We start from the raw sequence: 16939 nt of genomic DNA, 5'->3' as shown, positions 1-16939 counted from the left end.
CAGTTACTCCGGCTTTTGCGCAGTCGTCAGCAGGTGGCACGCCTTTTGGTGGCACTCCTTTTGGTGGCACCCCCTTTGGTGGCACCCCTTTGAGTGGCACTTCGAGAGAGGGTACCCTCGTCGGTACACCGGATGTACAGGGGTCTCCTGGATATGCCCAAGAGCGTGGACGGAGATGGGAGAGAACCCATCTTAGGCAGACTCCTAGGGGTTATGGATACCTAGTTGATAGTAGGTCAGGAGCCATCATCATGAATGATGAGGGGAGGAGGGTGATGGCTCGCATGAGGGAGTTGTGCCAACAAGTTTTTCGGCACAACGTCCTGGATCATTGGAAGAACATACTGGAGGGGAGCAAGGACTACATAGTAACATCCTTGCACGAGGAGTTTTCGATGCCAGCCACAGTAGATAGATTCTCTACGGGCTGGATGATGGATTGCATGCGTGCATACATGTCACATAGATGATTCGACGCACGCAAGGCAATCAAGAGTGGGGCTGCAAAGCCCGAGTGGTTAGATACAGACGACTGGCGCCGACTAAGGAAGGAGGCTACAGATTCGCTAGGATGTTGGAGTTAGCAGCGGGAGGCGGCGAGGGCACGACTTGAGGCCGGAGTGGTGCATCATCTTGGGAGTGGCGGCCACAGGATATATTTGGAGGACTTTGTAAGTTTCTCTTTTGTTTTGCTTATTTGTTTTTTTGAAATATTCTTTGTACTGACAATCATGTTTCTAACAGTTAGCATTTTGTTTTCTTTACAGCACTCCATTACAAATCGCGATCCGCAAGGCCTTGAGACTCGATATGCAGAGAGGCATGGTCTCAATGAATTGATTGACTGATTGTATAGACGTGGCGGCCCTGTAAGTCACTCATCTTTCTTGTCCGTAGTTACCATGAGATATTTGAATGCATTATTGTATGGTGGATTGATATGTTGTTTCTTTTTCTGCAGAATCCGTTCGATGCTCCTTTGCGACGGGACGAGCTTTCGGGGGATGAGGATTTCTAGCTCGCCCTTGGATCCTTGGAGCTCACACACCTTTAGTTTTTAGTCATCTGATCTATGTAGACATTTTCTATGTATTAGTGATATCCTTTCATGATTGTACCAATCGCATTTTATGCGATTATGTATTTATTTCATGTATCAGTTTTATGATTTCAGTATACATTCTTTTTGTTTGCAAACGCTTTGTATGCAGTAGTGCAGAAACTATTTTGTATGGCTCTCATATAGCACACAGTGCTAGCTGCCCTGCCACAAATTTTTTTTTCCCTGTTACCATTGCTATTTGCGTCGCAAATTTACTGCTCGCGTTGCTATTGGCCTCGCTATGAGCATCGCAAATTTACTGGTTGCGTCGCTATATGCATCGCTATATGCGTCGCAAATATAGTGACATTTCTATGGTGTCGTCAATAACGACGCTTTTTGCGATGACGGGGGAAAATTTTGTTGTTTGTATTTTCATCGCTTTAAACGTCGGTATAAGGTCTATATCTTATAGTGAGGAGAAGGAGAAGCGCCACCACCCGCCACACCAAACACCCAAGGTGAGTCTCTCTCTCTCTCTCTCTCTCTTTGTTTCTCTCTTCCTCTCTCTGCTCTGTCTGTGTATTTAGGATTTATTTGTGATTCCATTATGTAAATCGTCAATGGCTGTCGTCGGCCTAAAATCGGCCGACCCAACGTGTCTACTAGCGCGTCTATATCTCAGTGTAGACGCGGACATAGACATGCAAAAATGTATCCTCTCAGAGCATCTGAGAGCACGTCTTAGAGCGCGTGTGCTCTACAATGTACACGCGATGATACACACGTTGCATAGAATGTTGACCTGCAGTCTACACGCGATTGTAGACGTGCATTGACCTGGGATGCGCATCTGTGCTGCACGTTAGATGCGCAAATAAACGCGCTGGACAGAAGATGAATTGCAATGTTATGTTAAAGGCTTAAAAACTGCAATGTAGTGTTTTTGTATGCAATAGGAAAGCTATGCTACAATTTAGGACACCCTAGTCATAGTCTTTTATAAATTTTCCTATATTCAAGTTTATAAGGCTACAATCAATAATAAATACTTTTGAGCAAGGTCCTATTGTGTGACATCACCTAGAGCAGAATCTTGTTGCGTGGTATTGATTAACTGCTAAATAGAAGTCTAGTTAGATCTAAAAGTGACAAATTAGGAAATGGTATACTTTTATACACATTTATACAAACATTACATTCTTTACATAAAGTGAGATTGAAACTTGTGTGTTCTACATGTGGATCTCATGAATTAGAGCCCTCACCTAGGCATATAGGCCTCAATGTGCCCTCTAGTCTATGGATAGTCATTTAAGTGTTTATCAGTTTTCTTGTTTAAGAGAAGCATTAGCACTTAAGTGTTCTGCTCAATGTCTAAAGAAAGCTCTTTGAAAATGTAGGTAATATATGATTTTTTGTATGCAAATAAATTTTTCTTTTTCCTGTGTTTTTTTTGCAGATGTCGTATCCTGGTTCATCTAGCAATGACCCAGATGTGGATCGCATGAATGATACATTGGCCTTCTTTGGCAGGGGGTCAATGCATTTTTTGGAGGTTTTCCTAGTAGGGAAGACTTCATGGGAGAGATGACCAGACACCTTGGCCGCTCTCCCACAGCGGACAAAGTGTTCAGTGTCATGTTTGGGATGCCTCTGGCGTCTTTGCCTGGAACTACTTCCTAGACTCCACATGCAGGTACTCCACATACATGTACTCCATATGCAGGTACTCCATATGCAGGTACTCCATTTGCAGGTACTCCACGTGCTCCACGTGCATCGACTGAAGCACAAGCATCTGCAGAAGCACGTGCATCTGCAGAAGCTCGTGTGTCCAACGAGGTAGAGGACAGTCAACAGAGAGGGAGAAGGGAGAGTCGAGGGGGAGGACGAGGGTTGTGTGGGGGTTGCCTAGGAGGTGGCGAGCAATCACCCTCACCAGTAGAGGTTGTACGCCATTACTATAGAGTTACAGATGCCGGTGGCATCTTTCATGATGATGAGGGAAGGGATGTAATGGCGTACATGAGGAGCGTCGTACATGCGACGTATAAAGATTGTTTCATTGCCTTAAAAAATCAGAAAAGTGGCTTGTGGCAGGAGGTGTTGAGGGCAGTCCATAGGAGGTATCCAAATCCTGAGGGTTAGTGATTCTCGGATGATTGGGCACGTACAAAAGTGAGGGATATGCTTCACAACAAAAGATCCCTCCTCATGACACGGGCCAAGGACTCACTGCGGAGGCTGGAGGAGGGGCATGGAGCCTACAGCCAACCACCTATGTGCCACCGCGTAGAGTGGAAGAAAGCCAAGAAGAAAGCAGTTGAGAAAGTGAAGAGTCGCCAGCACGCAGAGGTGCAACGGATCCAAATGGAAACCATGGGATCGTCGCATTACGGATCGGGCGGCAGAGAGTTGTGGGAGGCAGAGTTTGTAAGTATATTTTGATTTCTAGTTTTTTTAAATTTATATTTCTTTAAATTCTTTATAAATTTTAGTCTGATATATTGTGACGTCTAATTGTTTGTATATCTCTAAATATTTTGCAGACTACCATCGTTGGTAGGACACCTACCCCTAGAGAGGTAGGATACCATTGAGGCCATAACCGCGTAGCGACATGGCTTCACTTTTATGAGGAGGGTCTCATCACTGAGGACCAATACAATCGGGCCATGAGGATTCGACATCCAGAGGAGGTATGTTTTTCTTACTTTCCTATTAAAAGTATAACTAATTATAACTTTTTCTCCATCTTGTCTATGTAAGCAACCCTGATCTTTTGTGTGTGTAGGTGAAGGATAGCGACGCTAGTAGCCATGGTGGTACTAGTGAGGATGTTTTCTGTTCAGATTCGTAGAGGAGCACCATACCTCCTCATGAGGCCTTCTTTTCTTGTATATATATGATATCTCTTTGAGCCTACTGCTTGCGGCCACGCTTTAGGTCGCAAGCACTCAAAACTTCCCTTGTAAATGCTTTGATATATAATGAATACATGGACTTTTACTTTCAGTTCTCGTGCCCGTAAGATACATTGTCTTTTTCCCAAATACACAATCTGAAGTATGGGAGGGGGAAAAAAAAAACCAGAGAGCAATGTTGCAACCACATGCTCTCTGGTTTTTTTTTTCCAGTTCTGTTTTGCGCGTCTATCAGCGCGTCTAAATTGCAGGTAATTCGCGTTTATTCGCACGTCTATAATGTAGACTACACGCTGTCGTATTGCTGCGCATTCGAGGTGTGTAAACCACCCAAAAGTTGTGCATGGGATTTGGTACTTTGTACATATTTAGTTGTTGTGATTACATTTATTTTCTGCGTATGAGTATAGTGGCGAGCATGAAGGGTTGCTTTCAGGCAGGGTCAAAGAGAGAAGACATTACAACTATATAAACAGATGTAAGAGGAGGGCATTTTCTCAAATCTGTACACAATCAATCTTATTGCTGTGAATAGCAAATACTGCAATGGGCTGGGTTTCTTTTTCACTTTTCTTGTCCCTGAAACAAAGGGAAGATCCTTGGAGGAAATTACAGGGGAGAATAGTGATGAGCCAAGGAATCACACAAATTTACAGATTGGAACTGGGAATGGACATTTGACCTTGTGAGTAGGATATGAAGCTCTTGTTTTGTGCAACATCTAAGGCACTTGTTGGGACATGTTTTTTTTGGGTTCTAGTGTTTCATATTTAGTGGAGGCATATTCGAGCTCATGAAAGGAGTCGTGCTTTGAGGGGAAAAAGGAGAAGCTTTTGGGCTATTTTTAAAAAGGGGGCTTTTTGGAGGGAAGACGTATGATTGTCACGGGGAATTTTGGGGGTGTGATGGTATGGATCTTACACAGGATGCGTGGAGTAGAGAAGAGAAGGATACGACTGAAAATTCTATGTGATACAGAGTAGCATTCTGAATCATATCCTTGCTGTCAGAATAAGGATGATGACCTTAGCTTGGAATGGGGCTTAATCAGAAAATAGGGAAATGGAAAACAGGGAGGATCTCTGCAATTTGAAAAAGGGGAATGTTTTTTTTTCTCTGTCGACGAGGAGGAAAGCACTGGGGGTTCAGGCTTGACGAGCCATGGCTATCTTGTTGAAGGAATTGACAGAAGAAAGCATCTTTAAGAGGCGAAGTAGGAAAAGGTTAACTATATTTCAGCGAGGGGATAATGATTGGTTATTGGATTCTGATTACGGGAATAAACTGGCCATAAATCTATTTTCAAGAGAAGGAGAGAACCATGGATCATTGGTGAGTGTGAGTAACAGAAACGGTCAAACAGGTTTTTAACAGGATTGCCTGCACATGCTAACAAATAAGTACAGTAAGGAAAGGGATGAATTGAGTGCGACCGCCTTTGCTACCTGCGCTTTTCCAAGAACAAAAGGAGAAAGCGAGGCGATCTTTTGCTGCCATTAAATCATCTACAAAGGGGCCGCTTTGTTCCGGTGATGACGAAGCCTGCAAAAAACTACAACAACAATGAGTCGACGAAGGGGAAATTTGTCCCGAATCCTTGCGAGACAGTTGAATGGATCCTGGCCTTCATCGACGTATAACAGGGGCCAAAGCATCGTTTTTTTTAATTTGAGAATTGTGGAACCAGGCATATGCAGATGGAGATTTTTACAAAGCTGAGGAATGCTATTCGCGTGGTTCCAGGAGTGTCTCTCAGTGAATTCATCTGTTTCGTTTCTTTTTCGTCTTCTAGAATCACGAAGCTCCTCTGTTTCAACAGTGAAGAAACTCTAGGCCTTAGTCTGAATTCCGTGATTTGGTGAAGGAGTGTCTCTCAAAGTGAAACTTCACAGAGCTGTATTATAGCCTTTGTGTGCTGTCAAGATGTCACCTTTCGTGTTGAAAGCAGAGCTGAAATTGTCAAGGCTGCGAAATAGAGAAGAACTCTATTGAATATTCATCTGGAGGTGCCATGGGAATAGCATGGAATCGAGATGCTTCTGTTGCAACTGTCATGATCACCTTGCTCACAGACTTCGATTTCAATCTGGAATGATCGTTCAAGACAGCAACTTTTCTAAGGTCACAGAAGTTGCACGCTAGAGAGCATATTTGAGGTACGACCTGGGAAGAAGGAAGGGAGAGACAGCCGTGCTGAAGGTAGATACAAAGCAGAGGCCACATAAATTTGATTGCATAAAAAGACAGCATGAAGCAACACTTTCCCTTCAAAACCAGATAAGCCACTCTCCAAAGGGTAATCCTAAGGGCTCTTAACAAAATCTCAAACAGCTGACCTATGCAAAGCAGTGAGCTGGATATGGAAAGAAACTTCATAGCCCGAGTTAGATCCCACTTACAATTGAAATCAGTACAACAGTGCAGTAATATCCTTCTCCAAAGGGTATGGACACAACAATGCTCACAGGCAAAGGCACACTAAAGCTAAGGCTGTGAAGTTTAAAATAGTGGTGAGGAAAGTCACTGAAGTCTTCCCTAAAGACCTCTTTATAAAGAGACTTCCAAGAGGTGTAGAAGAATTCATTAAGACCCAATAGAAATGTGTGTAGGCAGCATGGATGCAACTCAGAGTGAAACAGGCTGAAACTGTTGTCAATTGTGAGCATTTGAAATCTTGCTTCTCATAAGCTTGGACTCTAATAAGAGCTTGTATACATGGCATGGGTCAAATGCATGGATCACATGTGGATTTATTATGGTATCACTCTATGCTCATAGTGAAAACTTGGCAGTAATACAATCGTTATTTGACATCATATTTGTCTTGATTATTTGCTTCGCTTAATCTTCCGTCTTGGAATTTCTCAAGAACTTCTGTAGTTGTGACATTGCTTTCAAAACCCTTCGACATCTTTGCGAGCAAGACGAAGCCAAGGGCGCATGCCTGCCATCCCTCCTACGATGCTTAACGAGCCATGATTTCCTTGAGAAGCCTTGCTTCCCCCCCAAAATGCCTCCTCCTCCGCAACAGTATCACAGTGGCTGACTTCCTCAAGAGCATAGGGAAAGGAGTTGAGGCTCATGCTGACAAGATTGCTAACGAAGTTACGGAACTGGATGAGCTCGTTCTAATCAGAAGAATGAGACTCAAGAAGATTGGGGTTCCATGTCAACAAAGGAAAATGATTTTACGCCACACTGAAATGTATCGACAAAATTTGTGGAAGCCCAAAATTGCCAAATCTTGAGTACAGCTGCATCGTATCACTCCTGATATTCATTTTGCAATCAGCAGGTTCAGAAATTGTTAATGCTAGAGCAACAATTTGAGTGGTTAATCTGTCCTCTGAAGCAATGCATTGATAAAAGAAGGGAAGAAACCGCATAGAAACAGGGCACTCCGGGATCAACGAGGAGAGAAAAAGGGGATTGCTCTCGAATGCTGGCTCTGGTTTTTGTATGCCGTTATGACCCAATGTATTGTGGATTGGAGAGGCAGGCATAGGACGTTGTGATATGGTGGATTGTACCCTGGGAACGCATGTCATGATGCCTTAATTCCAGGATTGAGGAGATATACAGTACTACTGCTCAATGGGAAAAAGGTCGACCTACGTGTCCTGAGTGTCTGACAGTGTATGGAACCATTGTTGGGACTCAACCGCCTGGAGAGATGCAAGTTGAGTACATCACATATGGTAGAAAGGCAGCTAAGTATGGTTTGGAAGGTTATGCGGACACAAATGTTATAAAAAATAGTTATTGTGTTCCGAGTGGTATTCAGGGGGACGGAGCTCTGTTCTCTCGGGGAGTTTTTGCTTTAAACCGTGGTGAACAGTAAGATTTGGGGGATTCAAGATCGAAAGTACTCGGGAATGGCTGAATTTGTGGACTCTGCGACTGAACAGGAGAATATTACGCTGTAAATGGGGAAATCAGAGATGCATTCTTAACACTAAAAAACGGAGACATTAACAGACATCGATCTATGAAATCAATTTAGGACTGGGCTCTGTGAGAGATGCCGCTTAATCTCCTCTTTATGTGAGATAATAATCAGAAAAAGAAAAAAAAAAACAGGATTGATTTATCCTACCCTAAAGTTAAATTACAAATCCACGAGTTCAGATCCTTGAAACTGAAGGAGAAAGGCAAATTAAGAATGATTGGATTTGTTCGATTTATGCCAGCAGTCGCTATGCAGAACACTTCATCTTGACAGCTTCACCTTAGACACATCATGCTAAGCACATGGAGAATTGTGGTTTCCAGAAGCTGCATCATCTAGCATCTTGACACTTGTAAATATTTTCGTCCACATGCCAGCTGTAAGGAAAAATCTGATTCAGTACAGAGATCATTGTTGCTGTGAACGAAATATCTTCTTTGGGATCTTCTGAATTTCTTATAAACGCCTTGTAACAGAAAGAAATTTAGATAAGGATTTTAATGATCTTGATGATAGTGGTGTGAAAGAATCTGAATACAGTGGATTAACGGTTCTTTTAATGGAAAAAGTGCTGCTCTGTGGAAGCGAACAGAAATAGAAGATTTAGCCAGAATCATCAATTCCTTCTTGACGACATCTCATTCATATGCCACTTTTTCATTCCCTCTATTCTATCACCAAAGAACATTGATTATTCTGCAGAAAAAGAGAGATACACATGATATATATTATCAGAATTCTTCTATGTTTTTTAAAGATGGTTCATTCAATACAAAGAATTCTATATAATCATGTACATGTTTGATCTTCCCAACTGATCAACATCACAGGAAGTATTTGTTGTCATAACAGATTTGACTTCGTTCTTTTGCTTGAATTACTATCCTGAAATTAATCAAGGTCCCCTGTGGTTGCGACATTGCTTTCACAAACCCTTCGACAATGCGCTCATACATGTGCTGCATAATTTAAATTAAAAAAGAAAATTAAATATCTTTTAAAAAAAAGGACATTTTTTTTCCGTTCACGTCTATCAGTGCTTGTAAAAGCGTGTCTATATGCGCGTGCATGTGTGCGTCTATTGCGCGTCTATTTGTGCGTGTAAATTCGTCGATACATGCGATTATAGACACGGAATAATAGACGCGCAAATAGACTGGCGGATAGACGCGCTCGTAAGTTTTGCTCTGTATTCAAAAATCGCGTCTAAATGTGCGTGTATGAGGCCTTTTTGTTGTAGTGAAACCTTATTATACAATTAGTAGCAAGCATTGCATGTATCTTGTAATTTATCTACTTGAAGAAGATAAAAAATACTTCCTTTTTATTATGGAAAATTCAATTTATCTTTAAACTTGACTATTGATTCTTGAGTATGCACATGTGCGTATGATATTTTCCATAGAATTAAGAATACACATTGAATCATTAAGTGAATATTTAAGTATGTTACAATGAATGATCCATCTCTTCTTCAATGAGATCAGCCCTTGCTAAACTATCTACTTCTAGGTCTATGTTACCAAGAGGTAACAAAACAAAAAAGTCTATCCCACTATCAGATGTGTTGCTATATTGCTCAATAACTTCATCATCATCAACCACATTATTGTCCTCTTCTATGTTTCCTTGAACATCCTCGCGAGGTTCATCTTGTACTATATCACGCATATCATCCATTATGGTGTCATCATGTACATCATCATTAATTGTTGGATTGTCATTTGCTATCTCTATATCGGTAATATTACCATATATTGGTTTTGAACGATTAGATATAGGGATGACATACCACCATCGATTATTGTTTACCATTGGATGATACACAACCTGTATTTGAAAAACAAAAGCAAGAAACTTAAATACTTATTATATTGTGTATATATATCACATGTATACATATAAAAAATTTAGCTTTTACATATATACATGCTCACATTGTTGAGGTAGTACTAATGTGTCATTCTTGTTTTGGTGAAATTTTGTAGAGTCAATGATTATAAAACCACTTGGATGACGTCTGATTATGCAATGCTCACCATTTGTCACCACTTCTTTAAACCACTTCACATCTAGTACATATATAAAGAATCGTCTGAAGTCAAGCTTCAGAATATCTTGGATCAAGCCACAATAACCTTCCATGGTACCATTGGCATCCTCAAAGTAAGCAAGGACACCACAATCTTGGGTATTTCTCTTTTCATCTATACATTGAGTTCGAAGATGTTTACCCTCACACCAAATAGCATTAAATAATGTGCACTAGTAGTAAAAGATTAAGATCAAACATGTCAATTTATTATATAAAATATAACTAGTAATAAATTAATTGATAGTATGTCCCACCTTTGATAAGCAACCTCGTGCATATTCCCACTCTTCTTGAGATATATTAATTTCCTCCTCTTTTTTCATTCTCTCCATTTCCTCATGTAACCAATCTATATCAATATGACGTGGAAGCGCATTTAGATGATCTGAAAATGAGACATTACGTCCATATCTAGTGCGAAATGCTTGTCTTTCACTTTTTCTTCTTGCCCTTGCTTCATTATATAGTGTCACCCATTTCTCATTACATCACTATTGAGCACACAAAAACTATTTAACTTACAAAGTTCTTCTTTTGTTAGCACTTTACTCATTCCTTTTCCTTGAGGTATTATAGAGGTCATCCTCAAGTCTTCATCATCTTTCCATAGTCGTGGTTGAGAGGGGTCCACTTCATCAAGATATTCAGAGATATAAACAAGGGATGATTGTACTAACCAACCCTCATCCATGCTTCCCTCAAGCTGTGGTTTTTGCCTCATAAAATCTTTCAAGGTTTTCATGAAGCGCTCAAGAAAAAACATCCACCTTGCATGAACTGCCCCACAAAGTGCGATCTCATCAATCAAATGTACGAGTAAATGTAATTGAGTAGTCAAAATGGAGCTAGGAAAAATTTCCTCCACCAAACAAACCACCTCAACAGATAATACTCAAGCATCTTGTAATGTGTTTGGATCAATTTCCTTCGAGCTCACATATCTGTCAGGATGTATTTGACAATTGTTTATTTTTGTGTAGAAATTCAAAGAGGTTCACTACATGATGTATGCAATATATAATGAAAAAATACAATATATATACACCTCACAAGCTCCCCCATCTTGTAAATGATATCACGTACATCTTTGGATACACGATGGGATATGCTAGTAGGAAGTACGAACTGAATGTAAATAATATTCATAGATCAAATGATTAGTTGAGGAAAAATTCATTATACCCCAAAGTTTACACCTAGTTACTCCACTAATTACTATATTAATGGTTAGAGATACCCTTACTTGAATCATTTTGTGCCAATCGTGGGACTTCAAACTAGATAGTTGCTCCACATCTCTTTTCTTTTTCTTTATGAAGGCTCCCTTGAGACATCTCATACATCCTGTGGGTGTTCGAAAGCTACATATCTATTCCTTCACTATTTTTTCCTCATTCTTTGACAGCATTCAAGGTGCATGGGAAGCTCAATCTTTCCTCTGGGTCCAATGCGTGGCCAGGCTTTTCTCATGCGACCAATGTTACGTAAATCCTCCCTTACATTGACTAAATCACGAGTCCCTATCAAGTGATCCCATAATGTAGATACAATATTTTTGAATATGTGCATGGGGTCCAATAGGTGATTGATCTTGAGTTCAGTCCAATACGAAAGACGAAAAAATATAGAGAATCTAACAAACAAACAATATATTATGTAAACAATTCATCATGCTATATACTTTAAAGTCAATCGAGAGAAATATACTTCTTACCGACTCATGCCGAGTGGAGGGTGGCTGTCGGTATTAATCCATCTCTCCTTCCAATCTCGAATGGTTAGAGATTGTGGAGTCATTCCATTCGTAGGGAGAACATATTTGGGATGGTCAATAGGAAGAAATCGATGATGATTGTCATAGATAACCTTCTTTAAACGTGCCGGCCTAGAGGAAACTAGAGAGGGACCGCAAATAGGACATGCATGATATCCTAATGTGGTTAAACCTGAACAAACAAGTGAATTAATAACATGCAATTGATTCAAGTGTTGAATTTCAAATATAGAGCTATATACATGTATACTTCAATAACCTGGATACTTCGATAACCTGCTAGTGCGACTTATGAACATCAAGCAGAGAGAGAAAGAAGCTATTAGAGTGGATGACGAGCTCAAGGAAAGAGGCTACATAGGCTCGGATCGAGAAGAGTCTAGTGCTAAGAGTTCCGAGAGGAGGAGATGATGAGATAACCAATGCGCCCACACGTCCAATGTGTGCATTGTGGTGGAAACCACTTGCCAACTAAGTGTTAGGACCCTAGGTCCCAACCTTGCACTAATTGTGGTAGGTTTGGCCATGACACCATGCATTGTCGATTACCTTGGAGGCTCCCATACCCGCAGCCTTACGGTCAATCCTACCTTGCGAGCAGGCCACTGAACTTCTTTGGAAGGGGAGCCCCATTGGCTCTCCCGGCACCTAACGACGCCAAGCAATCCATCCCTAGGAAGGAAATAAATCCTACAAGTATCCCTAGACCACATGGACCCTACATGACCCACCTACTGAGCGATGCTCCAATCCACTATGTGGACGAGCCTAGCGGCGATGAGCCTCATGTAAACCCATACGTGTGGTACACTGAGGAAGGCAACACAATCCTTATGGACTACCAACCAATACTAGTGATGGTGTTAGTAAGAGAGAGAGGCAGAGGCTTAGGAGTATAGAGCCAAGAGCCAATCGTGTGTTGGACTTGCAGTCACCCATTACACATTTCTTTGCGTTGTCTTGAGAGGGAGTAAGCAAATAGAGATAAGAGTGACCTAAGATGCCCTAAGTGTGGAATCACTTATCTCTTTGTCATTTGGTGTCAAGACACTCGATGGGGAGGCCACACCTATCCCATTGCATGTCATGACCCTCGTGCAGACAAAGCAGGCTGGCATATCATTGCCAGGGCCTAGCAACCTTGATGCAACCTCAGTTGGAAAGAAGAGTCAGGGAGATGAAGGAAGAAAAGACCAAATGCCAAGGTCACTCTCAAAACCGAAAGGGCAACAACACTAACTGCTAGAAGGAAAGTTGGTGACACAGAGGAAGAAACATCAGCTCCATGGACGGCTAAAAATGAAAGTGTTAAGGTTGGGGAGAGTACCCCGACCCGAAGTACCAACTCGAAACTATCAAGAAGGTGAAAGAGTGGGTAAAGGAGGGCCAGGAGCACCTAAAGGACGCTGAGCCCATACTAAAAGATGCGATCAATGATCTCTCAAGCATAAGGGTGCCAATCTCTCTTCCACAACCAAGATCAAGGGAGATGATGGCACCACAAGTAGGGCCGCCTAGACAAAGTCTATTTGCTCTAGGCCAGCAAACTAGTCAAGGCCATTGGCCAAGAACTGCAGAATTAGGAGAAAGGAAAGCGGCTAGCAACCTCCTTAATACACTGGTGACCACCCTTGTAACTATAAGCTTAGGTGATCTGCTTAGCCAACATCCAATACTAAGGCTAGAGCTAAAACAATGGGTTGAAGAACCAAACGAGCCAATTATCACACAGACTTTTGCCTGACTTTTGCTGAGCATGATGTAGAAACTCAAATATTGAGTCTAACGCTACACTCCATGCCTAAATCCTTACACGTTAATGCCTTTTGGAAAGGTATAAAAATGCATACAGTCCTGCCAGTCTTAGCCTTGGGGGATGTCACCAGAAAGGGGATTGTGGACACGGGGGCAAGAGTGAGTGTGCTAAGCCATTTGGTACTCCAAACTTGTGGTAACCCACTGGTCGAGGCGCTAGTTTCAATATCACACTAGCTAACGGAATGAAGTGAGACCATTCAGAGTATTAAAAAATTGGCCACTAAAGATCGCAGGAATCCAATTCTCTATTGACTTTATAGTCATGAAGGGAGTGGACTACGACATCCTGCTAGGCTGACCCTGGATGCGTAACACGAGGGTCGTAGAGGATAGGGGCAATGGTCTTATCTTCTTGGAAAATAGAATGAAGGCCATAAGAGTGGAGATGGACACATGGAAGACTACACTTGTCGACCTGGATGCCATCTCCACCATGTTGAAGGGTGATGGGTAGACTAGGGGATCCTATGATGGGACCCTTACCAAGTATATCTCGTGCCTTGAGGACAAGTGAGATTGGATGCATGTTCTTGCTACCATCGACCTACCATCCTACTAGGTGGACCTTGGATGTGTAACACAAGGGTCGTAGAGGATAGGGGCAATAGTCTTATCTTCTTGGGAAATCGAACAGAGGTCATAAGAGTGGAGATGGACACATGGAAGACTATGCTTGTCAACCTGGATGCCATCTCTACCATGCTGAAGGGTGATGGGTAGACTAGGGGATCCTATGATGGGATCCTATGATGGGACCCTTACCAAGTATAAACAAGCCATCAAGGCAATTGGCAAGCTCGAGGACATACCCTCAGTGCCAATTTGCATGATGATTGAAAACCTACGCAGAAGACCAAACCCTGTCATGTTTTGAGCCGCCCCGAACAATAGATGAGAGCTCTTGGAGATCTTAGGATATTTGACAGACAAATTGGATGGCAATCTAACCTCGAATCTCAAGCCACTCCAAGATCTCTTGGAGGAGCCTAATTAGCGATGGTCCAAAGTGCACGATTTAAACTTAAGGTGCAAATGGGCATTAATCATCAACCAGAAAGAAGAGATATTTAGAACTTGGAGAATGATGAGCAATTAGACAAAGACAGCTCTGACAATGAATATGAGGACTGTTGTTCCTTTAGTGATGAGAGCGAAAGGAAAATCAATGGGGACGTATAATTGAACAAATACGAGTAGACCCCAGTGCACACAAGCAGAGTGACCTTATAGTAGAGAAAGGAGTCAGACACAAGGATGCTAATCGAACTTGGTTGGAGCACACATGTGCAATCGACTACAAACAGGCAGGCCTAGCCCACAACCGAGTGACACACCAGTGCTGCGAACGGACTCACCCTCTGAGCTACGACCACAAAGAGAGAGCCCATCTTCTAGCAAAGATAGAGAGTTTGATTCTAAGTTGGAAGTCAGCTCAAATAGTGATCCTGAAATACCTTGACCCCCCAAGACTAGATGTGCCAAGGGGGACCTACCCATCCACTTAAGACGCCGGCAGTTAAGGGAGGAACAATCGAAGTTACCTAAAGAAATGCAGACAAAAGAGCAGCAAAAATCGCAAGACCTACCAAAATGATTCACGAAGTTCAAAAAGGGAGATAGGGTGGTGATCTTGCTGGGAGCCAAACAACAGGGGCAAGTAAGTAAACCAATCGAGGGACCCGACAAGGTCAAGGAGGTCAATTTAGCTAGGGAGGGGGAGACCCCACGACCTATCTTTATAGCCGATGACTTGACTAAGGAAGAGGAAGCTCATTTGGAACAACGCAAGAGAAGGCAATTGCGGAGTTCTAGCAGAGGGATCTATCCAACCTGATGTTCCATTCCAGAACCATAAATCCCTCCAACACACCCTCCACTAGGGCTTATATCCAAACTCAAGGGCCTTCCAGAACCATAAATCCCTCCAACACACCTTCCAACAAGGCTTGTATACAAACTCAAAAAGCCACATGGCTACCCCAGCAACACCGTTCGACTCACCACCTAGTAGTACCATGGGATTGACACTCAACTAGGAGGGGTAATGTTTACTACAAAGCAAAGGAAGCAAAAAATGAGGCATCAAGAGAAAAAGTGCAAGGTGGAAAAAAAAGAAAAAGGCTCCCTACAACAGAGTGGACTCGAAAGAAATCTAAAAGCATGGAAACAACCACCAGGAGTACAAGATGCAACCATGGAATCCACAAGAAGCCAAAAGCAAGAAGGCGTACCTTTAAATATAAAGGCATAGCCAAAACCTCTATAAAAGAGCACCACGCTCCCTCCTATACAATTTGTAACCATGAACAAGCAGTAGGACTAATCTAGGAAGAGAGAAGGACAATAGGAAAAAGGGCCTAGACCATGACCATCTAAGAAAAGGGGGGATAAGGGGATGACTGCCCAAAAGGGATTTAAGGTTTTATATATAAAGTTCAAAAATTGAATGAGAGCTCATTCTTTGGTGTGTGGCAAAGTGGACTCTTCTTCTTCTCTTCTTCTTTTCTCTTGCTTGCTTGTGAGTACTTGAGGGAGGGAGTAAGTGTGTGAGAGTGAGGGATCTTAGAGGTGAAGCCTTCCTCCATCTCCTCTTTTCTTCTTCTCTTCTCTTCTCTCCTCTTGCGCATGGCTATGGAGGATGGAGTTGGGAGGAAGAGACTTGAGGATGCTTGAGCTTGCATCACGAATTGTGGAGCTATCGGGGAGTGCTTGAGAGAGGAGGAAACTCAATCGGGCATCAACGTAAACTCACTACACTTGTAGAGAGGGGGCTATGTGAGAGATAGCTATTAGTGCTCGCTTGAAATGCTTGAACAATAAGCGGTCTATGGGTCTTGGCAGTTGAGTGCCTCTACAGAGGCCATTATAACCATTTCCAACAAAGCTTACTAAGGATGTAATATCCCTGAACAGAGGCATGGAGTTATGCAAAGGATCTCCACACACTGTAAGAAGTCGAGCGTAGACCGAATGGGTTCACACCATCCATGGCGAGACCGAGCCGAAGATTCCTTGGCTCTCGCGCAAAGCCTGGGATGGTAGAGTCAATGTGGCTCCATGCACGCGAATCCGCTGATATTCGTTGAACTCCATCCGTGGACCTATTCTGCACATGCCACGTTGTCAAACTTGCCATGCCAGACATGCGAAACATGTGGTTTATGCGGGGGATGAGCGAAAAGTGTCTGAGAACTTTTTGAGGGATGGTTTGCCCTTGCAAGTCCTGTCGATACCTGTGAGCACCACACTTTGGACATGTCTCCATAGTCTCATATTCATATCGAAACAATATGCAGTCGTTGATACATGCATGGATGTTATTGTAGTCCATGCC

At 42.3% G+C, this 16939-nt stretch overlaps 1 protein-coding gene across 1 annotated transcript; it reads left to right on the top strand.

Moving 5' to 3' along the window:
• The first annotated feature begins 6944 nt into the window (after nucleotides 1-6944).
• Nucleotides 6945-7280, top strand: LOC148018641 (uncharacterized). The gene has a single exon (XM_087661591.1). It carries the CDS (start codon nucleotides 6945-6947, stop codon nucleotides 7215-7217), a length of 273 nt encoding a protein of 90 aa, XP_087517717.1. The 3' UTR covers nucleotides 7218-7280.
• Nucleotides 7281-16939: the final 9659 nt, after the last annotated feature.

This window comes from Lygodium microphyllum, chromosome 21 (genome assembly GCF_053477565.2).
Source record: "Lygodium microphyllum isolate KBCC chromosome 21, Lygodium_microphyllum_v1.1.10, whole genome shotgun sequence".
Taxonomy (NCBI): domain Eukaryota; kingdom Viridiplantae; phylum Streptophyta; class Polypodiopsida; order Schizaeales; family Lygodiaceae; genus Lygodium; species Lygodium microphyllum.
This window is presented reverse-complemented; position numbering and strand designations above follow the sequence as displayed.

Bases quoted from the DNA above. Each gene is read 5' to 3' on its own strand.
- LOC148018641 (XM_087661591.1), top strand. From the start codon at position 6,945: ATGATTTCCTTGAGAAGCCTTGCTTCCCCCCCAAAATGCCTCCTCCTC.